The sequence below is a fragment of the Oncorhynchus kisutch genome, linkage group LG29 (genome assembly GCF_002021735.2).
Source record: "Oncorhynchus kisutch isolate 150728-3 linkage group LG29, Okis_V2, whole genome shotgun sequence".
NCBI lineage: Eukaryota > Metazoa > Chordata > Actinopteri > Salmoniformes > Salmonidae > Oncorhynchus > Oncorhynchus kisutch.
The window spans coordinates 23,384,943-23,411,501 of record NC_034202.2 but is presented as its reverse complement, the minus strand read 5'-3'; the positions used below and the strand labels follow the sequence as shown (position 1 = coordinate 23,411,501).

The following is a 26,559-nucleotide window of genomic DNA, read 5'->3' as shown; positions in this document are numbered from 1 at the left end:
ATTTACAAAATGCATCATAATGTGAGTTTCTGTATGTTGAAAGTACTATATCTTGAAAACTTGATTGCTGACATGCAAAACATTATGGGACTGTATCAACAGCGGACTAATGAAACAAATACCAAAATATCGTTTTGAGTGGTATTACCCTTTAAGACAGAAATGTGATAGAAAGTGATTGTATGCTTTAGATCTCTCAAACATTAACACACACTGAAAATCTCTGCTTCCTTTGACCAGCCAAGTCATTACACTGCATTACATCTCTCACCTTCACACACACACACACACACACACACACACACACACACACACACAAAGGAAGTGTACACCTGACCATCCATACACTTGCAAGAGACAAGTGGTAGCAGTGGAACATATTGACAAAGAGATCAGCACACCATAAGTCTACAGTCTGGTCTCATTCCCTGGTGGAATTGTTCGATAAAGTGTACAGAAAATTACTTTGGATTACTCTTGCAAGGGTAGCTCAGAAATATAAATGTACAAAAGGTCATCAGGACAACTATTTTACAAAAGACACACCCAAAGCAATGTGTTTCCACTTGAATTATTTTGCATACAGTTGTTACTATATTATGCACATTATATTTTAGCCATGTAATTGTTAATCTGAGAATTGTAAACTCAGGCCAGATTTGAGTTGTGAAATAGATAGACCTATATAAAAAAAAGCTAATTCGTTTATTTATTTTTTAAATGGCAAGGAACAGGAGTTGTTCAAATGAAATGTCCATAACCCACCTCCGGAGCCCAAGTAGACTAAATTGGAAAGAAATACAACGTTAGGATGAGTATGAAGGCTACTCTTTTCCATCTCTGTCCCCGCCTTAATGTGACAGCTTGCAGCCGCGATAGGACACTATGGAAGCGGGGAGCGGATTCACTAACCTGCCGGTGTCGAGACCAACGCTCGCCTCCAATCTGTCGGTCACATGGGGGGTTCGATTATTAGGGCCTGTCGGGGAGTCATGTGGGGCTAACTGTTTTGGAGGAAAAAAAAACGAAAGTGGAGACAATGGCATTTCATGCACATTAAAGTTTGCGTCACGCCATCCTTTCAGCACATGCTGTTCGGACTATTATTCCTCATTAGCATTGTATTACTATTAGATAGGCTACTTATTATGAGCTAAACGTTGACTATTCGATGCTGGAGCTTTGTTCACCCCCAGAAAAGAAGTGTATGGAGTAGTATTTTGTGGCCTAATTATGCATGTATGAAAGTCTTGCTCTCGGTGCATATGCCTATGCAACAACAACACATTTGTTGTCCGATAAAATAAATATATTATTTGTGTCATAATAATTTTTTAAACAATGAGTTCACAGCACTGGCTGTGTCCTCAACGCATTAGAAATGAATGCAGGCTACGTTAAATCTAGGCTATAGGAATAAATATTATAATGATATGCATTTCTCATACCAGTATCAAAACAACAACAACATGATGAAGCTGATACTGATGCTGATGCTGATACTGATGCTGATGCTGATACTGATGCTGATGCTGATACTGATGCTGCTGATAATAATAATAATAATATACAAATCGTTTCGGAATTAATTTTGAATCAGAAAAAAAGTTATCAAATACACCCTTAATATTTTTTATAGAAGTATTTTGATATTTATAAAACAACTCTAACATAGATGGAAAAACAATTAACCTAAATTCAGACTCAATAAATGCAAAGGTAAAAAATTGTCCATAATGTTTTTAAAAAAGCCTGTTAAGTTTTGACTGAACGAGATGCGAGAGAAAAGTCCTACCAGCTCCACATAATAACCCCATTATAAGCCTCATCAATGATGTAATGAAAGCAAATAGTGGGAAAATTTTCTGTAAACAGTTGGATATGAGTATCCTGGTGAATTCAATGTCTCTTTTAATCAAAGAACGGGAGCGAGGAGGAGGGATGAGTGAGAATGTGGGGGGTCCACTTTCCTCTCCACAAGCCCGTCAGCACCCAAAAAGTCCCCTCAACCAATGAAGTCTTGTCACTGGGGACTCACGTGGACGGGGCGTCCTTAAAAACCTAGCTCCTGAGTTTTCCTCAAGTTTCATCTCTGTGCTTTCGTTCACAGTTATGTCTATTTAACCCGCGTTACCTCTGTTTTACAGTGCACGTCTTCTCGACTGCAGCTGCCCACCGGTTTCGAGTCTCTTGTTGCATCTCTATGCTGGCTCAGGATGCCTTTACCTTCCTCTGCCATCGAGCGCCGCACGGGTCACACAAGCGAACCACTTTTTAAGTGATTAACATTTCAGCAATTGTGTCCTCGCGCTGCGTCATTTCCAGGTCTTGAATTCCACCTGCAACACTCGCTGCTGTCTCTGTCCGTGGTGCTGAAACGTGGTGCTGAATCGCCTTGCGCTAATGCCGCTCCACTGCCTCTAATCAATGTAGTCTTTTGTCAATATTTGAAATAAATTGAGAAATAATTGAGAAATCTTACCGACGAGTTTTCATTTCTAAAAAATGTTGTAAAAAATTGGATCCAGAAAAATCAATCAAACTTCCCAACAGAGAATAGCACCAAGCTGCATCGATTTTATGAAGAGTGCTGTACTTAGGACAAAATAGTTGGATGCAGGGTTGATGTAACATCGATAACCTGGAGATTGTGCCATTTTGCCAGCTATAAAATTCAATCAAGAAGAGGAGAAAACATCGTGGATGAATATTTGTGATTTCCGTAACATCTTTGGATTTTCCAGCTGGATAAATTGAGGCAGTCTCATCTCAGCAATCGCCGCTCAACCTGAACTTGCCTCGAATACCAATGATAGTTTGAGTTGAGGCCTCGAAGAACTCAGTTGCGCCGGTAAACAATGGAGGCATCCACCAATGGGTCCAGCTTTGGGATCGACTCTTTACTTTCCCACAGACCTGGAAGTCCGGTCATGTCGAAAGGGGACAGTTTGGTGGGAGAGTGCCGGTCACCGTTGGAGTTCAGCCCGAGGTCAGACCTAGAGAGCGGCTGCTCCTCTCCCCGGTCGCCGAGGAGGGAGTGTCTGGATGAGGCATCGCAGAGGCAAGGTCACGCTATCGGGCTGCCGCTTCATCTCCAACAAGGACAGATCTCCGCCGGGTCACAGCCGCGGACCGTCACCTCTTCCTTTCTGATCAGAGATATTCTAGCTGACTGCAAACCGCTGGCCGCCTGCGCCCCATACTCCAGTAATGGCCTGCCAACTCAAGAAACGGGGCGACTTGTCTCCAAGCTCGCAGAGGACTTCATGGACAAAATCCATAGCAACTCGTCGTCAGACAGCGAATACAAAGGTAAAAGACTGATGTAAACAAACATAATGTTTTAAAATCAATTACACTTAGGTCTATTTATCACATAATTTCAAATTTAATTTGTGTAGGCCTGCTGTTCTGCATTTGTGTGTTAGCTTCATGCAGATATTAGGCTAGCCTGCAGTAGCAGTTGATTTGCTATATCATTGATTTTAACTCTAGAAGTTTTAAAGGTTTTACATTTTGACTCGGAAGACTAGGGAGAAAGTATTGTATCTATGCTTGCACAAAATGAATCCCATCTAATATGTATCTAATCAAATATTAAATGATATGGAACGTGATATGTACACTTATGACTGTAAACCCTATAGAGATGAATCGCTTGGTGAAAGTTTACCAACAATATTATCTTGGACAACAGGAGCTCTATCGGCTATAGTTACAGTTTATATAGGTTAATTGAAAAATAATACACTAGCCTTTTCTTTAAGTATTACATCCACACTGTTGATATTCTCCAATGATTTGCTGTCAACCCGTTTTTCCTTTCAAACGCATTTGCTTGCATTAGCAGACGTCTTAAAAGCATCTGTTGATGTCAGGGAGGCAAGAGAAAAGCTGGGGAAAATATGACAGGGTCGCCTCCAGATAAATGCCATCAAAGATCTGTCGGTTTCCAATCATGTCAGCCACAACATACATGTCACCTCGATTGTCAGTTGAATGATGCAGCACCTGGATACAACTAAGTCATCCGTTGATAGGCGAGGTCAATTCCTTCCTGGATACAACTAAGTCATCCATTGATAGGCGAGGTCAATTCCTTCTTGCAGGAATTAATCAATACATAAAATACATTTGCTCTTTATTTAACCAGGTAGGCCAGTTGAGAACAAGTTCTCATTTACAACTGCGACCTGGCCAAGATAAAGCAAAGCAGAAATATTTATCTGATTAACTTATACAACCAAAACACAAATATATCCACCCCTTAAGAAAATGTCAGGTTGCCGTGACAAAAACAGATTATAATAAGGATATATTATTAGTATTCATATTCTTATTGTTATTATTCATTAGACTATTGGTTAATATTAGTCATATTATTTAAGCCCACATGTTATTTATACTATAGTGAACAATGTTATTACATCCATCTTTTATAGCAAGAGTTTAACGTTTTTCCTGCAGGTCAATGACTTCACCCCAGTTTACAAAAAGAAACATGAACATGAATAACACATCATTCTACTTTGGATACAGTGTGTGTGTGTGTGTGTGACAGATTCTCATTGATATCAACGCAGTCAATTCTGCTCCATAAACCTTGTAGGGACTAGTACGCTGCTTTGATTTCAGCGAATCCGCCTCCTAATATTTGGGGGATTTGATGCAATTTGTCCCAGTGCTAATCAGATTTGTAACGCGCGAGACCGGCCGACTCTTTATTTCGCTCTTAACCGCAGCCCTGTGAAGTTTCTCCGGTCGCGGTTGAAAGACTCCCTTCCCTTGTGGCTCAATTAGCCGGATTATTGTGGTTCTTGAGAGACGACTCAACTATTCAGCTAGCAAGAGCTCTCACGTCGTGTAGCCTCTTTTTGGATAGAAGCGTGGGATGGGGGAGAATGAACTGAACATGGTTTATTACAGTTCAAGACCCAAAACAACAGCAAAGTAAAGAGTATAACAAATGGGAATCTTACACACAGTACATTGCAGAAACAATGTTTTAAAATGTGCAAACAATAAGTGACATAGGCTACATCTTCATAAAATCTCTAGGCGCAATGGAGAGTGGCCTAAAGTCCTCCAACATTGGATCACCAAAATTAGGCTATATGAATGTTGAAAAACAAACTTTGAAATATGTCCATTTGTAAATGTAGCTAGGCCTATATTTTGATGAAACTCAGAGCATTTTTTAAAACCTTTTTTAAACTAGGCAAGTCAGTTAAGAACAAATTATCATCTTCAATGACAGCCTGGGAACAGTGGGTTAACTGCCTTGTTCAGGGGCAAAACGACAGATTTTTACCTTGTCAGCTCGGGATTCGATCTTGCAACCTTTCGGTTACTAGTCCAACGCTCTAACAACTAGGCTACCTGCTGCCTATTTCGCATTATTCTGTACTTAAATCATATACACTCCATTTAGTATGGTGTGTTACGTTTCCTATGTTACGTTTCGTATGGTTGGTATTAATTTGTTAATGTCCAGCACGCATTTCGTATGATATGCTACGAATTAAAATTCATGTTATATGTTCCGAATTTGCTAAATATACAATATTGTCAGAATTTTCAAAACGTACAATATGTTAGGAATATGCAAAACATTGGATATATTATGAATTTTAGCTAGCTCACGAACGTTAGCTAGGCTAGGGGTTAAGGGAAGGGTTAGTGTTAGTGTTAGCTAACATGCTAAGTAGTCGCAAAGTAGCTAAAAAAGTAGTCATTAGTTGCTTATTAGCTCAAATGTTATTTGTCTATGATGAGATTCGAACTCGCAACCTATATGCCCACCCATCCACCATACTTTCATTTGCCTTAAAACCATCTGTCTTATGTAACCATACCAAAAGTAACAAATCATCCTAAATGGAGTGTTTGCATTTACTCACAGAATAATACGAAATGCTGAGACAAAGTTGGTTTAATGTTCTTACCCATCAATTTGATAGGCTTTATGAACATTTGAAATATATGTATTTTCTTGTTGTTGAGTGTTTCATGTTTAAGAAATAAGGCCCGATGAGGTGTGGTATATGGCCAATATACCATGGCTAAGGGTTGTTCTTAACACGACGCAATGCGGAGTGCCTGGACACAGTCCTTAGCCGTGGTATATTGGCCATATATCACAAGTCCGAGGTACCTTATTGCTATTATAAAGTGTTTACCAACATAATAAGAGCAGTAAAAATACATGTTTTGTCATACCAGTGGTTTACGATCAGATATTCCACAGCTGTCGGCCAATCAGCATTCAGGGCTTGAACCTGCCAGTTTATAATTGTGTATAGTTTACAGACGAATGACTCCCTGTTAAAATAAAGGTTAAATAAAATATTTGTCCTATTCTTGTGAGCAGTGAAAGAGGAAGGAGGCCGAGAGATCTCGAGTAGTAGGGACAGTCCGCATCACATTCGGCTGAAGAAACCCAGGAAGGCGCGAACAGCCTTCACCGACCACCAGCTGGCCCAGCTCGAGCGCAGCTTCGAACGGCAGAAGTACCTGAGCGTGCAAGACCGAATGGAGCTGGCTGCTTCCCTCAACCTCACAGACACACAGGTCAAAACCTGGTACCAGAACAGGAGGTAAGCACTGCCACACTTGGTTGCCTTTAGTTTAATTACACGAATTCTAACCTATTTAAAAGGACGATAAGTATTTTGATAGTGGGATACAGGCTTAATGGATGAATGCAGTGAGCTCATGCCAAAATAGAATATGTGTGCGCGCGTGCACCTGTCAGCTCTTCACCTATAGACAGAATGATTTTCTCATGTCAGTCAGACAAATGTATTTGTCACATATGCAGCCAGGTCACATAGATCGATTTTATTTCTCAAAACTTGCACACACTGCATCAATTTCTTCACGATAAAGGAGAAAATTATAACAGAAAAAAAATCGTTAAATATTGGCAATTGGGCACTGCATTAAAACTTTGAACAATGTGATTCAAATACTGAACGGAAGACGGTAGAAATATTTGTTGTTTTTAATCATTTTTGGAGGGGAAAAAACAAATGGTTTCCTAATGAAGCTTTGACATTCAGACAGCAAAACGACATTAATAAATATAAAAACACAACACTTTGGTGCATTAATAATCTATCGTTGCATGTATGCCATATCAATAATTCACCCACGCTACTACATTTACTCAATTATTATAATTATAAATAATTGACCTAATAGAGGAGTGCTTTTCAATTGACAATCTAAATCTGACAGATTACCCTTCCGCGTGAATACGCGTAACGGGGGAATGATTTAACAGAATAACCGAAGTGCGTCACTGAGAGTAGCCACACTTTGAATCTTTATTTGAAAAATAGTGGAAAACACATTTCCGACGCCATGATGACACCAATACAATCCCAAACCGAAAATTCACCCATTGAATACAGATGTTTCCAATTTACTGAACTTTAATGACTGACATTAAATGTGCATTTCAAACCCCACAATGGAAAAGAAAATGTATATTGTGGTAAGAAAATATGCTACATGTTTTGTTAACGTTTTTACCAACAAGGAAGGCCTACATCCAGTAAGAAAAATTTAATTTCGTTGAAATTGAACCACGTATCTTATTTGTGCATGCATTTTCATTTTTTTTACGCATGCAGATGTGATTGAATTCTAAACTTTATGATCCGAGTCCTATAATAAAAATATTTGAACTGTACTTTTCAAACTTATTTAGAACTTTACGATAAGAGTTCCCTTACTAATATCTACTGTTTCTTGTCCGAATAGAACAAAGTGGAAGAGGCAGACAGCGGTTGGACTGGAACTGTTAGCGGAGGCTGGAAATTACTCTGCTCTTCAGAGAATGTTTCCGTCGCCCTATTTCTACCCTCAAAGCCTGATGTCCAACCTGGACCCCGGAGCGGCGCTCTACCTATACAGAGGACCCTCGGCGCCTCCTCCCGCTCTGCAACGACCTCTCGTTCCGCGGATTCTTCTCCACGGTCTGCAGGGGGGTAGTGAACCACCCCCACTCCCCCTTCTCTCCGGTGTGCTTCCCCGGCCAACACAGCAGCGGTGAGACGGCCTCTCCGGATATATGCCATACCTGGCAGTCTGGGACTCTAAACGAGAGAGGAAAAAACGATTCAAACTGGTGACAAAAGAAGCTGGCATCAAACAATGAACTTCATGACTAAATTTCCAACTCTCTAAAGTGGACAGGTTTTTACCATACTGAAGTTATTTATTTATAACTTAGGCCTATTTATTTTTCTCTATGTATTTAACTTATATATTTATATTTTTGTTTACCATAAAAATCTTTAGCGTGGGCTACATCAGAAAGGACACGATCGTTTTACAGATACTAGTCGCTGGCACCAGGTCTTATGGCAATGTCACTTTTACTCAGACTTAAGAAATCATAAAATTACTATTATTATGATTATTAGGCTATGTTGTCAGGATACAATGGAGAGAAAAAACATGCATAACAAACCAATGTATTGGTCTGTAAACTGAAATGGCATTCCAAATTGAGTTGAATAATTAGAGGAGAGCCAAAGGCATTTCATAACAGTTATTCTTTCTCTTTCTCTTTACAAAGACCAGTTGACTTTCATTCACTTTTTTACAAAGGAACAACATTAGAATCCGAAGACGTAGACATGTAAAAAACGAATATTTTGAATTCTATTTTTTAAAGTATCTTGATTTGAAGATATTTTTCTTTCACTCATTTTTTTATTTCCTTCAGATGACAAAGATTCTGTACAAAAACTATAGATTAGCAAGAGCTCAAGGTTTATTCCCTATCATTTCAGAGATAATCAGGGGGGGAACAATGAAGTTCCATGAGATGAACATGTATTTAAAAATGTCTAATCATAAGGTTTTTACCTAAAGTCCGAATGATATCAAATACGGAGTCAAAGTAAGAGGTAGGCCTAAATCAATTTACGAAGGCGCAATGAATCCTTGCAAACCCTTCATTTTTGATAAACAAATAATGATTGAAGACTGAGTCGGTTGCCAATTTGGGTCGTGTGCCTGTTGATTTGCTAGGTGTATTAAACAGACGTTGTGCATTACTTACTTACGTTATTTCATACGAAACCGGTGGAAACCTTGTTAGGCTACTTACTCTCTTTAGTGAAAATGTATATTGCAGATATTCATTTGTGGATTGGTTCTCTTATTTCTGGTTCGTTTTTTGTTCCCCTCCCCATGTGTTAGCTAAACGAACCTTTTGTCAAACTGTTCAAACATCTTAAATCGGCGCTAGAGGGGGATCTACTTTTATATACGTGTAAATAAAGGTATTTCATTTAATAACGTGACTACGTTATATCTTTCAAAACTCACGCATGACAAATACAGGGCCCACGTCGATTTTGATTGCAAATGGAATACATGTAGGCTAATCGCCTTCGTTATCACCATCCTCACCTTCGAGTTCAACCAAAGAGCAATGCACTCGTTTGATACACAAAGTAAACTTTTGAAATGAGCATCAGACTTTGGCTGTAGGCATATACTTTTAGTCCTCTATATTATTTTATCAAGGCTATATTTTGTAATCAATCTAATATCTGATTAGTTGTTGTTTTGGGGTTATTCAAGGTCTGGTAAGTGGCGTTTTCTCCCGGAAGTAGAAATGGACAAATGGATTTGGTCCTGCAATCATTGCTCGAGTCAACAGCTCACTTTCCAATTTATCAATGGATTAATTCATGACATTGATCATTAATGACAACCTCATGTTTAGCCAAACTGTACAGGAAAATGACACGGTGACATCCTTTCATATATATAATGCCAGAATGTAATTGCAATCAAAGATTATAATTAGGTATATTTCATCATAAAACAACAAAACGTGTTCTGTTGAGACAAAGGAGAGTCAAGGTATAACTAACTTGTGATAAATATGCCTGATAAAATCCAATTAATGTTCGTATAATTATATTAGAAACACCGTGTTTGAATACTTTTTAACACTCCCTCAACCCCCCTCACGATTTGTTTAATGTCATGGATTTAATTTGTCGAACCTAAAAATGTTCATAAAGAATGTCACCGCCAGAGCAAGGAACATTAACCAACATAACCTTTAAATCACGCCTAGATATTTATCCAACGCTTTGGAGTGGTGAGATTTCAATTTGAGACATTTTATTCTGCCTTGATATCTAAAACGTTTGCCTATCTTATAAGTTATGACTAGAAATGTATTTTGGTAGGCTATATATTTGATATGAATAAATACAGATGGATTTCAACGTTCATCCACCTTGGTTTAGGCTCATAGTTCTGCCAAACGTTACATTAATGGGAATATGTATATAATAAAACACACACGCCATGCCTCAAACGTGAAGTCGGTTAAATCTAACATAGGTCTAATAAATCATGGAAATAGGCTGCTACGGATTCGAGCAATTGCATCGAGCGTCAATCATTGGAAAAAGAGGTCAATTTATTCAGCTAGGCTAGCACATGTTGCAAATAGGCTAATACACTAGACCTATACCCTACACCGGCAGACTACATTAATAATTCAATTTCATTCGTTTTCCATAAACAATATGAAGACGAAATATTAATGTAAGTGTGCAATTGTTTAAGTGCCTTAAATGATCCCATTTGGAAATTGATTGCTTCCATGCCTCTTTCTTGAGAGTGTTTGTGATGTGCTCTTTGCCAAACGGCTCCAACAGCTGGTGACCGGGCGACGCTGACTGTGGGCCGGATCAGCGTTGGGACATCTGGTCAGCGGCTCGGCAGTGCCTCTGCTCCACCAACCCCACCCTCCACCCCAACCTCACTCCTAATAGGAGTCTAACTTTAAACCAACCAAAATATCAGACTATAAAGCACAGGGTTAGGGAGTTTAGTCTGACAGAGTTGGCCAATAGGATATTAACGATTAGACCAAATACTTTATTAGCTTTTAATTGAAAGTCGATAATAGTCACCGCTCGCATGGCACATGTTCTCCCTTCTCCCATTGACCACCAGCGAATCACTCCATAAAACATCACACTGACTTTGACTAATTGACACATTTATAGTGCGTACATTTGCTATAGCCTAACTGAGAAATAGTAGCCTTTAAAGGCTACACATCACACCGTGGTTGGTTGGGACTTGAAAAAAAGGGAGAGGAAAACCTGTACCAAATTCCCACCCAAAAAAATCTAATTAGAAGTATATCATAAGGATCCATGACTGATTCAAATAACGATGACCCCCCTCAACATTTATGAAAAGGGTTATTCTTGCGAAGTGCGCAGCTGATTACAGGGAAAGCTCTCTGTCTTGCTGGATGACGCTGATATTTTTGCATGTGAAAGGATACGTGCAAATCCCTCGGCTCTTGCCGCGGTTTGTCCCCGGCTCAGGGTTAATGAAGTGCGGATAGAGTCTCGTTGAGCTCCCGACAAACAAAAACACAACACGGGGAGGCTTAGACTCAGAGGATCAGTGACTCTGATTAAACTCATTGACTCAGAATAAAAACTAAACAAAACAACCTTCAGAGGAAATTAAGAGTCAATCAAAGCGCAATTTGCGTTGTAGAGTGGGCGATAGTCTTTTTTCACAGTGCCTTTTCAATCAGTATTTTATCTGTAGATTTGGTTACTGCTGCAGACTTTTAAAATGAACAGGCAACGTTATTTAATCCAGAGGAAGCCTCAGAGAATGGACAAATCGATACATACCAAATTATACAGAATAGCATATTTTGCTTTTCTTACAAACAGTTGTAATAAAATACTTGACCAACTGCATATCCAATTGAATTTCAAATGATTAACTATTTTGTGATGTATTTATTTAATAGTGAATAATTATAGTCTTATTGTAACTTAATATCCACAACCTTTCAAAAAAAAATCAAGTTAAGTTTCCCATATTTGTTAGAAAACGAAAATAATAGGCTACTTGCAATAGTGATTGAACCAAATTAAGCTTAAATGTAGGCCATGAACATAGGCTGTACTGTTGCAGTGAAAAATACATTCCCACTCATACCCATAGACTTATAATAATGGAGGTAAAGATAATACGTAAGCATTTGTCATTAATATTTGATATAAAAAAAGACCGACAACCAGTAATACTGCATGACAATATCACACTGGATACTATTGAACATTTGCAACTAAGCTGTGTATGAAGTGTAAAGGTGAACACATACAGTGAGCTCCAAAATGATTGGGGCAGTGAAACGTTTTTGTTATTTTGGCCCAACGGAACTTTAGATTTTAAATTATACAATGCTACCACGATTACGGATCATCCGAAATGAATCATGAATAATGATGAGTGAGACATGTACCGAGACATAAATATCATACACCCCCGAAAAATGCTAACCTCCCACGTTATTGTAATAGTGAGAGGTTAGCATGTCTTGGGGGTATGATATTCACGCATCTGTAACTTTCTCATTATTCACGATTCATTCAGGACTATCCGTAATCATGGTAGCATCCGCATTAACGTAGAAGTGCTTAGAAAGATATTCTTATTTACAATAAAAGACGCTCCAAAATGACACAATATCCAATCCTGATCGGTTGCATCACCGCCTGGTATGACAACTTGCTCCGCCTCCGACCGCAAGGCACTACAGCGGGTAGTGCGTACGGCCCAGTACATCACTGGGGCCAAGCTTCCTGACATCCAGGACCTATTTACTAGGTGGTGTCAGAGGAAGGACCAAAAAAGTGTCAAAGACTCCAGTCACCCAAGTTATAGAATGTTCTCTCTGCTACCGCACGGCAAGCGGTACCGAAGCGCCACGTCTAAGGACCAATGAATCAAATGGCCACCCGGACTATTTACATTGACCCCCACCTCCAACAAGTTTGTAGAGTCACAAGCTTGATGTAAACATTGTGTGCTAGGAATATGAGACCAAATATTAAACATTGGACTACTTTATTACACATAAATTAATTTGTCCAAATACTTTTGGCCCCCTAAAATGACGGGACTATGTACAGAAAGTGCTGTAATTTCTAAAACGGTTCACCCAATATGGATGAATATTAAAGCTGACAGTCTGCACTGTATCATTATGTGTTCCTGTCCCAATACTGTTGGAGCTCACCGTATATCCATTCAGTATGGTGGGTTAGGGGGAAAAATGACAGGTCCAACCAGGTTGGTCATCACTTCGTGGGGGGGGGGGGGGGGGGGGGAACAGCCCCTAACCATGGCTCTCTCACCCCATCATTCTGTAGGCCCGCCATTTTCTCTCACACAAACAAAGTCAAGAACAACACACCTTATTCTACCATATCATTGGGTAGGATGGGAGAGGGGACAGAAAATAGAAAAATACCAAGAATTTGTATTCTGGCACATTGAAAGATAAACATTTAGTAGAGAAGATTGAAATATCAGTCGAAACTGGCGAGAGTGAAGGAGTCAGGGGGAAAAAACAGTAAGTCATTCCTGTGGCAAAGTCAGGGTTAGCAAATCCTCTTGTGGCCCAAGTTATGAGGCAGAGAGAGGAGAAAGAAAAGCTTTGCCATGCAGAGAGGAGATAACCCCGCTAATAATTTCCCTGATAAAACTGGGAGAACTACAAACATGGGTCAGGGGCGCAGAGATTGACATACCAATCTCAGCAAATAATGAAAGCTTAAGCTTCCCGCTTCCCTCTCAGAGCTGAAGGAGAAGAGAAGAGAAGGGAAGATGAATGAAATCAGGACTAACAGATGAAGAGGTGGCGCCTCCTGTTCAAGGCTTGCCCCCCAGTCAGTGATTACTGCCATGTACCCCCAGCAGGGAGGCAGTGTAAGCCACACAGGCATCACATGACACAGAGATTATCTAATCAATAAATTGTGGCGTTAGGGCTGTCCACCCCTCCCCTGACCCCCCACTACCGAACAGAGCAATGTTTCTGGGATAATACACCCCTGAGCAATAACAATGTCTCACACAGGACTGACCCTGACCACAAGGCCTACAGTAGAGTGAGGGGACAGCAGCCTCAAAGACCATAAGTGCCCACCAGTCTCCACATCACACTATAGCACCTCCTGCTGGATGGGGGCATTCTGCTGCCTCCAAATCTCCGTATACACTGCAGACCTGGTACCATTATCAAAACTAATTATCTAGCTACCTAGTTACCATTTGGCCTGAACAAAAAATACCTAAGCCTGAGGATGGTGAAATTCCCTAAATCTCTACTGAATTCAGAAACTGTATAATGGATTTCTTATCTATGTCTTTGTCTTCTACAGTAAGAGCGGTAATCTTGATCCACCATATAATGTCAATTTCTAACCAAACATCACCCTACTTAAATATGATTCCCAGTGATGATAAATGCAGCTTCTAGACAATGGAGGAGCTCCTCTTCCAAGGTAGCATTACTATTTATGTGATCCCTGTGTACAGCATGCATATATGGAGGAGAGTCCACATGTTACGGTCTAATTTAAGTGGACTAAATAATAAGGAACAGGCAGTGTCTCGGACACCCCGGTGGACCCCTGGGTCAGTGTACAGGACCACAGGGAGGCCTCTCACCTCATAAACATAAAGAGAGGAGAGAAGCATCAATAAGTCATGAGGTGTGGTATACATGTATATTTAACGCCCTTCCGTGTGAAGTCTGGCAGGCGCTCATACCCTGTCTGCTGCTAGCTGGCAGAAAGCAAGAGAGGACCATGTGTGCTTTTGTCTTACAGTTGTCTCACTGTTCAATGTGTTTGAGAGTGGGGGTCGGGGCAGAGGGAGTGTTTGGAAATTAGAGTTGAACAAGACAAGTAAAAGTTGTAGGGGCTAAGAACATAAGTTCAACTGTAGACAAAAATGCAAACATCACACTACAGGTAGAGCTGCATCTTTCTATAGGCAGACTACGAGCTGTACATTGCCCCCCCCCCCCAAAACAAAAAAAATGTTTTAGAAAATAGTTAAAAAAGTAGAAAACACAAGGTGCAATTTCAAAATGTGATAGTGCATCAGCAGTTTTCCACTTGACAGTCACTCAATTAGCCATGTCAGCTAACAATATTTAGATTGCTAGGTAAGGTAGTCTAGCCAGCTATCTACACCTTGTAGTAGGCCTAATCATCACCAAATGCCCAGAGGCCCTGATCTCCAATGGGCCCCCATGGATTTTGTTAGTCACTCTCTCACAGATATCATGTGAACATGCAATAAGTCATGGCAAAATGTGTAGAATTGCAGTAAATGAGCTTTTAAACTGCAAACGTTTCTCACCACCCCATTGCAAAATGTGTAGAATTGCAGACAATTTGCTTTAAAACTTCAACAATTTCTCTCCACCTCATGATAAAATGTGTAGAATTACAGGATATTATCATTGAAACTGCAACATTTTCTCTTTTCTCTGCCCCATGGCATGAGTAGAATTGCATGAAATTAGTTTACCCGTGAGATGGGGGAGCCCCCCCACCAAATCTCACATAGGACCCACAAAAGGCTAGAGGTGGCACTGATTAGAGGGAACTACCAAGCTAAGGAAATGGCCACATGCTCTCTTGCTTTAGACAGGGGTTTGAGACGCAGACGTAAAGCCATGGTGGGGAGAATACGATGAAGAACAGGAAGGAGAACCCAATGAAGAACAGGAAGGAGAACATGATGAAGAACATGAAGGAGAACATGATGAAGAACATGAAGGAGAACATGATGAAGAACATGAAGAAGAACATGATGGAGAACATGACGAAGAACAGGAAGGAGAACATGATGAAAAACATAATGAAGAACATGATGAAAAACATAATGAAGAACATGAAGGAGAACATGATGGAGAACATAATGAAGAACATGATGAAGAACATAATGAAGAACAGGAAGGATAACATAATGAAGAACATGAAGGAGAACATGATGGAGAACATGAAGGAGAACATAATGAAGAACAGGAAGGATAACATAATGAAGAACATGAAGGAGAACATGATGAAGAACATGAAGGAGAACATAATGAAGAACAGGAAGGATAACATAATGAAGAACATGAAGGAGAACATGATGGAGAACATGAAGGAGAACATAATGAAGAACAGGAAGGATAACATAATGAAGAACATGAAGGAGAACATGATGAAGAACATGAAGGAGAACATAATGAAGAACAGGAAGGATAACATAATGAAGAACATGAAGGAGAACATGATGGAGAACATGATGAAGAACATGAAGGAGAACATGGAGAACATGATGAAGAACATGAAGGAGAACATAATGAAGAACATGAAGGAAAACATAATGAAGAACATGAAGGAGAACATGATAAAGAACATGATGAAGACATCGTTGTTTTGTTTGCCCCATTGCGCCTTTGCTGTCACCAACCATTAACAGGCAAACAGACCTAAGGACCCTTACTGGGTCACGGTGGCAATTCTCACCAGTTTTACTACAACTATAGTAAGTGCAGTGTGGACAGCGAGCAACAATGTCTCATTGCGTGTGTGTGTGTGTGTGTGCACGCGTGTGCATGTGTGTTGGGTATAGGCTGGTCAATTGGACATGTGAGGCCAGTAGCAGCAGTGAGGCTGACTGCTGGGGGAGATGTTCTACCTCCAACGACCACTCCTTGACTTCCCATTCGCCTCTGTGGACCCCCAGGGCTGGCCAAGCAGCTGGCCGACTGAGCTATAGCTCCAGGCCAAGGCAAAGACCCCAGGCTAACAAGCCAAAGATAGAGAGCTGGGAGGAGGAAGGTGGAAGAGAAGAGAGAAGACAAGATAGCAGAGAGGAGTAAAACAACAAGCAGTAAATAAACTAATAAGTCAAGAGAGACACAGAGATAGGCTATGACATTTGTGCTTAACCCTTAGCCTACAATTTCAGTGGCCCTGTGGAAATCTAATTAACATAATACAAAAATCCCCATCAAAATCTGTCTGTTTAAGCTAGAGATATCTGGGGTGCGTCTCAATACATCGCATCCGCCGATCTCGCCCTTCCACATCTGCGGTGAAAGGTAGCAGAGCTTGAGCGGTGTTTGTCAGACCATGAGACACCCCAAAAATCAGTCTTCTCACGAAAACCTCTGCAGCATCCGAACGGCTTGGCCTACAAACTATTATGACCACTCTAGTGAAAGATTAGACTCCGTTTGCTCTAGGACGCCCACAAGCCTTGCAAGACTCGTCTGAAGGTCCCTGGGACCATTTAAAAAGTTAATGGAAGTATATACGGATAGGGTTTAGTACATAAACTAAGGGAATAAATACAACAGTTTCCTGATATGTCTTCTATCTCTCAGATATAGGACAGACACTTCACACCAAACTTCCTTTCCTTTTGTTCCAGGTCATGAGTCTGTTTCTATTGACTAATAGCAGTAATGCCAAATTCAATTTTGGCATTACTGTTTACAAATACTCGAACAAAATAACAAAGAGAAAAAACGAACAGTTCTGTAAGGCAAATAAAGTATACAGAAAACAACTACCCACAAAACACAGGTGGGGAAAAGGCTATGACTCCCAATCAGAGACAACGATAGACAGCTGTCTCTGATTGGGTACTACACTGGGCCAAAAACAAAGAAATAGAAAACATAGAAATAAAGAAACTAGAATGCCCACCCTAGTCACACCCTGGCCTAACCCAGATAGAGAATAAAAGCCTCTCTATGGCCAGGGCGTGACAACAATGCCATATAGCTTAGTAGATCAGAGGGCGGATTTCTATAATGGAGATAGCTAGCAACACCAGCAAACAGAGCACAGGGCTTCCTCACCCTGTTCCACACAGCTGAACAGGGACACACACACCGGGGGTTTGAAGTTAGTCTGGAGTGGCAAGACGAATAAAGCCTGAGGAGTGTGATGCCAGGTAGAGGAGAGAAGCATCTTCAAACGGTTATCAATACAATTGTCTGTGCCAGATGCAGCAGTTTAACCTCTTTAGCGCGTCGCACTTCTGCTAACTGGATGTGACGCCTCCTCTTCATAGAGCCTCACAACACTGGAGGATGATGGGTACTGAGAGTCCCAGTTGAACTCTGTACAGTTCCTTTAACAGTCCCCAGACTGAACCACTATATTGTCGCAGTGAAAACAACAACTATATACACAAGGTGAATAAATGGTGGTACTCTCAGAACGGTACTGTAAAGCCTGCTTATCGCAGACGTCTCAAGGCAGACATTTCCGTGCCTGGGAAGAAACTTCTCCTGACTTCTCTCATAACACTTTGTATTGAGTATGTTTATAAAAACACTTTGTATTGAGTATGTTTATAAAAATGAGGTATTAAATACATCTCATCTCACTGAGTTTATCTGTAAATATTTTAACATGCAAGCTATTCACACCATTACATTATATCGGGGCGGAAGGTAGCCTAGTGGTTAGAGAGGTGAACTAGTAACCGAAAGGTTGTTAGATCGAATCCCCGAGCTGGCAAGGTTAAAATATGTCGTTCCGCCCCTGAATAAGGCAGTTAACCCACTGTTCCTTGGCTGTCATTGGAAAATAATAATTTGTTCTTAACTGACTTGCCTAGTAAAATAAAGGTAAAAAAAAAAAAAAAAAAATATATATATATATATATGTAATAGCCAGGTAACTACATGGCTTAATGACACCTGTCTAATCACGTGTCCTTCAGTCAAACAACACGTTCTCTAATCATTCAGCCATGGTAAAGTTTGTAACACTGATATATCCTGAGGCCTGAACAGAAGAGGAATAAATACACAAGCAAAACCTTCTTATAGTGCCAAGATGAGCAGAGAGAGAAGGGCAGAGGCCTAGGCTGCCAAGGATGTGGCAGAGGCATTATGGACTGCAGCTGGCATGTGATTAGGCTGGCTCTCCGTGCTAGCAGCCCTGCACCCCTTGATCCTGCACAGATGCAGGTCTCCACAGACCTAGGAGTGCCAAGAGTGGATGCTCCAAACCTAGAACCCTCAGCTTCGGTACGGATACAAGCAGACACACATACTAGCATGAACACACACACACACATGAATGCATGCACGCACGTACACACAGTGTAAACCTTGCACATTCTGTCTCTCTCACTCTGACAGGCTATACAAATTTTGGTAGACAAAGAACATAGGATTTCATTTTCAGGGGGAGGACCATTGCTGTTTTTATGTGCACAAGGAATGTATCTGCCCATCCTATACTGCAAAACATAGAAAGAGAGTGATAGAGAGAGAGAGAGGGAGATGGGGTGGTGTAGGGAGTATAACATGCTCATCAGGTTTAAAGGACACATACCGCTGGGCTGACCATCAGTACCTGACCCATGGGGCAGATACACAGTAATTAAGCTGTGGATTACCTGATGGTTGAGTGAAAGAGACATGGGGAGACGGGTAAAAGAATGCAATGGAGGAGACGAGATAGAACAGACAAGATGTACAGTAGTTAGGGTAGCTAATGAAGGCAGAGAGGGAAAGTAAGGGGGAGGCCGTGGAGGAGGAAAAGCTGAGATAAACCAGGGCCCGGTATTTCAAAAGTTGTTTGTATTTCGCTTATCAGGTATAATTAAATGCATAGAAATAAAATGAATAGAACGGACAAATCATTGACTTTAATGGGGGCTTCCGTTCTATTCATTCAATTTCTATGCATTTAATCCTATCCGATAAACAAAATCCAGATAGATACCTTTTTGAAAAACTAGTCCCAGTAGATAGGGAACCTAGGTCTGCACCGTGTGGTGTTCAAACATACACGTCCTCACAGACACTATAGATTCATGCTACCTCCCCGAAGACACCAAGGAGCTCCTGAGGACACACACCGGGTTGCAGCGCTACTGTGAGGGTGTCTGCTGGTCCAGGAACAGACTGGAAAATCACAGAGGATCAAAGAGGAAGAAAGGTGTGTGGGTAGGGGGCAGAGGTTCTCCAATAACCCTGCCAGGTACATCCTGCATAGGCCACCCTATCTCTCTGGTTCTAAGGTTACCCTGCTGTACCCAGAGACATGCAGCACACTGTTTAGTCAGACTTGAAAAACAGTCCCCGTCTGTACTTTTTCTGTATTTACAAGGACTATCAAGTTTCAATAATAGAAAATTAGACAATATAATGTAACAAACCTTTCCCATTGTCACCAAATCACATTAAAGTAACAATGAACATAGTGTTTAATGGTAATAGCACATACTATTACTGTAAGATATTGTCCAAAAAAGCCATTACAGTTCCCCTCCGCCATGGTTCTACCAACAGGATATGACTTCACTTCCTCTCTACAACACTGGTTCAACAGGCCTGTAAAACTGGATGGAAAGATACATGTATACAACTGGTGAGACAGACCATGAAAATGAACTTTAATACAAAGCAATCAATATGAAACTGATTTAACTCTATACAGGTTATAAACCTTTGAGCCACAAAGTTTACTGGTGACACAGCACTCCCCTTCAACAAGAGCTATAAAAATAGAGAGAAAAGAGAAACGTATTGTTTTTATGAGATATATTCCCCCAGTGGTCCAGTCAATAATGACTTGATATATCAGTGACTGCCTTGCTATTTGCACTGTTTTTGCTGTGTTTTCTGTGCCTGTGATTGAGCAGGGCTCTTTTCACACGTGGAGAGAGGTGGTTCAGGACCAGGGAGGCTAACGTCTGTTTGATCAAAGTTTATGTGAAATTTCCCGGGGCCACCAGGGGAGCCGGTGTTTATGAACTGTAATAAAAAGAGTCATTTTGATGGCATGACCCCGGTGCTGTGGCAGGGGGGGATTTGGTTATGTCTCTGTTTGCAAGGAAGCTCAGAGCAGATCTCCGAGAGACAGAAAAGGGAGAGAGGGAGAATGTGGGAGAGGACAGAGAGAAATATGGAGAGAGGGAGAGAGACAGAAAGAGGGAGAGAGATGGAGGGCTATAACACCTCTGTGTTCTCTAAGCAGCCAGACAGCAGTTTGATGAAGTCACTTTACAGCCCCTAGATTAACTTGATTAAAATAATCCCATTCATTTAAATATATAATAAACTATATAAATTGGAAATGACATATATAGCCCTGACCTTAGAGATACTTTTTATTTCTCTATTTGGTTAGGTCGGGGTGAGATTTGGGTGGGCATTCTAGTTTTTCTATTTCTTTGTTGGCTGGGTATGGTTCCCAATCAGAGGCAGCTGTCTATCGTTGTCTCTGATTGGGGATCATACTTAGGCAGCCTTTTTTTCCACCTTTAGTTGTGGGATCCTGACTATGTTTGTGTGTAGTTGCTTTCTGCACTGCATGTAGCTTTACGTGCCTTTTTTGTATTTTGTTGGTTTTTCGGTGTCATTTAAAATAAAGGAAAAATGTACGTCTACCACGCTGCACCTTGGTCCAATCCATCAAACGATGAACGTGGCAATATATATATATATGTATGCATTTACATCACACATACTATTAATTTGATCATGTTAAATGAAACTAAAATAAATATTTAACTTTTTGTCTTCCTTACCAAAAGATTCTGCATCACATAATACATGTAGGACTGCATTGCATATACAACTGCCGGGAGAGGGTATCAAAGGCAGCACATTAGATCAACACAGACCACAACAGATGCCATATGAAAAGTTAAAAATAGAATGTAAAGTCTAAACCATGCAGAGCGACATGTCTTTGTGCACAGCGCTGCATTGTGTTGCTAAATAAACTGCCCCAGGTCACTGAAACTGCAGGAGAAATCACTGAGTGTCTGATCTATGAAGCTTTGCTGTGACAACACTGCTCGTGTTCCTGTTAGATGAGGAGATATCAGAAAATCAATGGTGTTTGCTGTAAGCAAGTACTGGTATATAGCACACACATATCTACCATAACAAGCACTGTCTGGAGGCCCATCAGTGATAATAACCACTGAGTGAGTTCATGGGAGGCTCAGAAACTCAGGTGTTTGTCTGAAGTGGTAAACAAAACAAGAGCTTACTTAAATGGCAACAACAGAACTGTCATCCAATATAATAAAGCCTTCAGATTGTGTCTCTGTAAACACTAACAACCAACACGAAGATGGTTTCCTTAATTCATCAACACAGCACAAACCCACATTGCAAAATGTTTATGTTGATGAGCAGAACAGATTTTCATGTCCCCATTGAACAACTCACACTCAAACACACACACGTTTGTTTTACTTTCCTTGTGGAGGCCAAACAATTGATTCCCCTTCAATGTCCTATTTCCCTTACCCCTAAATCTAACCCTTAACCCTAACCCCTAATTCTAACCCTAATGGCTAAAATAGCCTATTTCCATGTGAAATGTGAAATGAAAAACAGTGAAATGTCCCCACTTGTTTTACTATCCTTGTGAGAATTTCTGGTCCCCACAAGGACAGTGAAAACCAAAACACACACAGAACCAGGGTGGGCTGGATTATTGAGGTAGTATCAAGCGGGAATAATAAAGCTTCTTAAGATTTGAATAAGAATAAAATGAAACAGTAACCACCAAAGGGCCAGCAGGGCTAATCCCCTCAATATTACTGAAAATAAAGAGGGGAGAGCTAGAGTGAGAAGAGGAGGGAGGAGGTGGGGACAGAGAGAGAGATATTACATGTAGAATACAGAATACCATTATCTACAGATTTAATGTAAAGCTGTTGCTATGATGCAACTGGCTAGCATAGGCTGAGAGATACAACAGGTTAATGAGTCCACAAATAACAATTAGGTTTTCAAAAACAATTCTGTTTTGCACACACACACACACACACACACACACACACACACATTTACACAAAGAAACACATACGTTGAGGTGACACGTATGCCTCTACATTCAGATCATGATTACCGTACTGTTCACGTCCTATGCGTTGAACACCAAACCAACGCTGGTTCCACAGCATATTTCCAATGTCAAAGCACGTGCACAGGCAGCAGATGGCATGAAACAGTTGGCAGGAGAGAGTGAGCATGAATAGCTCTTCACTAATAACCCTTTAATTACTTCAGATGGGCAACGGGATCAAACAGCCAGACTCACATAGGAATTACCTTAAATGAGACCGGACTGGAAAAATATGCTTACCCCTTATGTTACCAATAAGGGCCTTCACTTGAGGGGGTAAGCTTTTTGTGTGTTTGTTTTAGCTTAATAAATAGATAAATAGCATACATTATCTGAGGTGAGAGAACTCCTTTGTCTGTGTGACTATACACAATGACGGCATTACAGTCGCCGCCAGTACACTGGTATAACACTGTAATAATGAATGCTGCTGGCAAGAAGATTCCTGCAGTGAGTGAACGTCATGAAGTATTCCTTCATCTGCTAGGATAACGTTAACCTTCTCCATTTTGTTCCACTGACTGAACCCACCTCTCGGGTAAATATGCTACAAAAGATGTGCACTATTTGGGTTTTTCTCTCCCAGACAGAGTTCTAGCCAGCATCTGCTGTTCATCTCTGTTTCATTACGTAAATGGAGAGTGAATCCCATTCAGCGCCTGCCCTTTTCCTACGCGTTGTGAAAGCATACATTCTAATGACGAGACCTTTACTCTTGAATAACGGCACTGAGGGAGGAAAATAAATTGCTGTTCAAAAGGAGGTATCACTCTTGGCATTGTGGGATTGTAGAGGATTGGACAGCTGTGGCACTGTGACCCGCACATCGAGACCAAGCTGTATAAATGAAGACATAAATAACCTCATATAGAGTAGTATTAGTGGGTTTGTGTTTGAGTGTGCATGCATATACATGTATCTGTGTGTGTGTGTGTGTGAGCATGCACATTTGTGTGTTCCTGTGTGAACGTGTGTGTTCGTGAGAGTATGCGTGCGTGTGCATGGATGTGTGTGTGAACGTGTGCGTGCACATGTGTGTGGGGACATAAATCCCTCTCAAGTGTAAGACAAACAGAGCGGTGGCTGTGTGAGGGCTGAGACGGCCTTGCCTGGTTATTGTATTTTCTTCCCTTGAATCCTGGTAAAGACCCCCACAGCCCTCCGCTGTCACTCAGGCCATACTGTCATCAGCCAGTAACCAGGTTGCAGGGATGCAGGAGAGGCCTGGCTCAGGCCCCAAAAGAAAATTAAAAGGGGATTATGACTGGCTGACACTTTGTGGTCAATTGCTCATTTATTCTGGTGTGTAGTGCAGGGTAGGGCACTGCTGTGTCCTGTTATGGCCATGAGGAGAGGGTTGGTCTGGGAGGATGGACCTCTAGGTTTTATTATTAGCTCATTGTCAATAGTATAAGCACCCAAAAGGTCTTTGTGTTTACATGCTGCTACTCTTACCTGGTCTCCTTTTCCTTGACCTAAGAGAGGGCGGATGCATGGTCTGGTCCACTGTAGAAGAACAGATTGAATAATACCATTTTATTCTATTTCACTTAATTGCATGTTTGAGTAAACATGCTTACAACTCATTAGTATTTTATTAGGTAATACTGTAGACATATAGTAGCAGGGCTGTAGCATCACAGCCCATGCTATTACATTGTCGCATCTACAAGGTGTTACCACACAGTATCAGCATCACTGCAAGGAGCATGGAGGAGCCAGATGCTGATATTAGAGTGCCTATGTGTAATTAATAGACATTAGCAGTCAACCAGTTTCCAGCACAACAGGGTCTCCAGCCTGGGACGTCAGGGGGAACCAGGAAGCTGTCTCTCTCCTCAGAGGCCCACAAAGGCTCAGTGAGGGGTGACAGTATCCAGGAGCATCAGACAGGTGCCAGAGAGCGAAGATGGTTAGTATTGTATATACTGTGCGGACGTCTCACAACTCAAATGCAAGCACACACATTCAAAAAGACAGGAACATGGCACAGGTAAGCACATAGGCCTATTCATGTACACACGTAGTGCTTATGAGCACTTGCACATGTACTTGAAAGCACATAGGACACAATTGGCATGCATATTACACACAGAGGTACACAAATATCCTGAAATCTATCTGTAATGCAGTAGGAGGGTATTGGTCAGGTGCAACTTTTTGCATTAATGTCATCCATCCTGTCCCTCTCTCTAATCAGGTGTGGTGTGGTGGCAATATGACAGAGTTATCAATTATCCACAGCACAGTGGCACTCTGGCTTCCCCCAGCTCTGTGTTAAATTAAGTTGTCAGCGCTGTCTCTCCGATTTCCCCCATCACACAGGCAGACGCTGATGCTGCATGACGGCCACTCGCCGCCGCTCCTCGCCGGCTGCCGCCCCGCATCTCGCCTGCAATTCATCAGCTCCGGAACACACTGGCCCAGGCTCAGTCCACGCCAGCACACACGCCGCGCAGCGCTGGAACCAACCAGCGGATGGCAGGAGAAAGAGACAGATCACCTTCCAAAACAACACCGGCGCTAACAGAGGACGGGGTTCAGTGGAATTTTTCCCCAGTGTCTGTGATCACGTGTTAAGTGTGTGTGAGAGAGAGAGAGAGAGAGGGAGGGAGAAATAGTAGAAAGATAACGAGGGAAATTAAATAGCTTGAGAAGGATAGATAGAGAGAAAGCAGAGAGAAAGAAGACTGAAACAGGGATAGTGAAGGACAATATCTGGTGAGCATGCAGACAGCAGGGCAGGCCATTGTCCCCCTTGTCCTGTGGGCACTAGAGCTCAGTTGAGGGCAGAGAATGTGGGCCACTGGGCAGGGAGGGAAGCTGGGCCACTGGGCAGGGAGGGAAGCTGGGCCACTGGGCAGGGAGGGAAGCTGGGCCACTGGACAGTGAGGGAAGCTGGGCCACTGGGCAGGGAGGGAAGCTGGGCCACTGGGCAGGGAGGGAAGCTAGGCCACTGGGCAGGGAGGGAAGCTGGGCCACTGGGCAGGGAGGGAAGCTGGGCCACTGGGCAGGGAGGGAAGCTAGGCCACTGGGCAGGGAGGGAAGCTGGGCCACTGGGCAGGGAGGGAAGCTGGGCCACTGGGCAGGGAGGGAAGCTGGGCCACTGGGCAGGGAGGGAAGCTGGGCCGCTGGGCAGGGAGGGAAGCTAGGCCACTGGGCAGGGAGGGAAGCTGGGCCACTGGGCAGGGAGGGAAGCTAGGCCACTGGGCAGGGAGGGAAGCTGGGCCACTGAGCAGGGAGGGAAGCTGGGCCACTGGGCAGGGAGGGAAGCTAGGCCACTGGGCAGGGAGGGAAGCTAGGCCACTGGGCAGGGAGGGAAGCTAGGCCACTGGGCAGGGAGGGAAGCTTGACCACTGGGCTGAAGGGCATGGGAACGAACAGTGAGGAGGCAGCAAGCCGCGAGAGGGAAGGGGCCAGACCAGACCAGACAGCCGGTCGACAGAAATAATGGATAACTGTAAAACAGCGGGACGCTAAGCTCTGTGCTAAAGTATTTATTTGTGATGAATAGTAATGATGGCACACTTACAAAGCACTTGGTTAATATGGAATGGCTCGAGAGGCGGGTATCGTTCACAAAGTCCTTAACAGGGCCCATGCTCCTCTGTGGCCACAGGGAGATGCCAAACCCTGCCCACCCCTAGTCCCCCCCCCCCCCCCCCCACACCCCTCCAATCCACATTCAAAACATTTGCCGTCCCTTTACACTGTCTCTGCCCTGGTCCCTTTACACTGTCTCTGCCCTGGTCCCTTTACACTGTCTCTGCCCTGTTCCCTTTACACT

At 42.0% G+C, this 26,559-nt stretch overlaps 1 protein-coding gene and 1 long non-coding RNA gene across 2 annotated transcripts in view; one reads left to right on the top strand and one right to left on the bottom strand.

Annotated features, from left to right (window-relative positions):
- The first annotated feature begins 1,913 nt into the window (after positions 1 to 1,913).
- Positions 1,914 to 9,357, top strand: LOC109873973 (barH-like 1 homeobox protein). Its single transcript, XM_020465712.2, has 3 exons — positions 1,914 to 3,312; positions 6,371 to 6,596; positions 7,768 to 9,357. The coding sequence occupies exons 1-3, from the start codon at positions 2,859 to 2,861 to the stop codon at positions 8,057 to 8,059; spliced, it is 972 nt and encodes a 323-aa protein (XP_020321301.1). The 5' UTR covers positions 1,914 to 2,858; the 3' UTR covers positions 8,060 to 9,357.
- LOC116358278 (uncharacterized) overlaps positions 7,062 to 26,559 on the bottom strand; it is a 35,763-nt gene continuing 16,265 nt past the window's right edge. The window contains exon 2 of the long non-coding RNA XR_004206154.1: positions 7,062 to 8,102. This is a non-coding gene — a long non-coding RNA (uncharacterized LOC116358278). The remainder of the gene's footprint in view (positions 8,103 to 26,559) is intronic.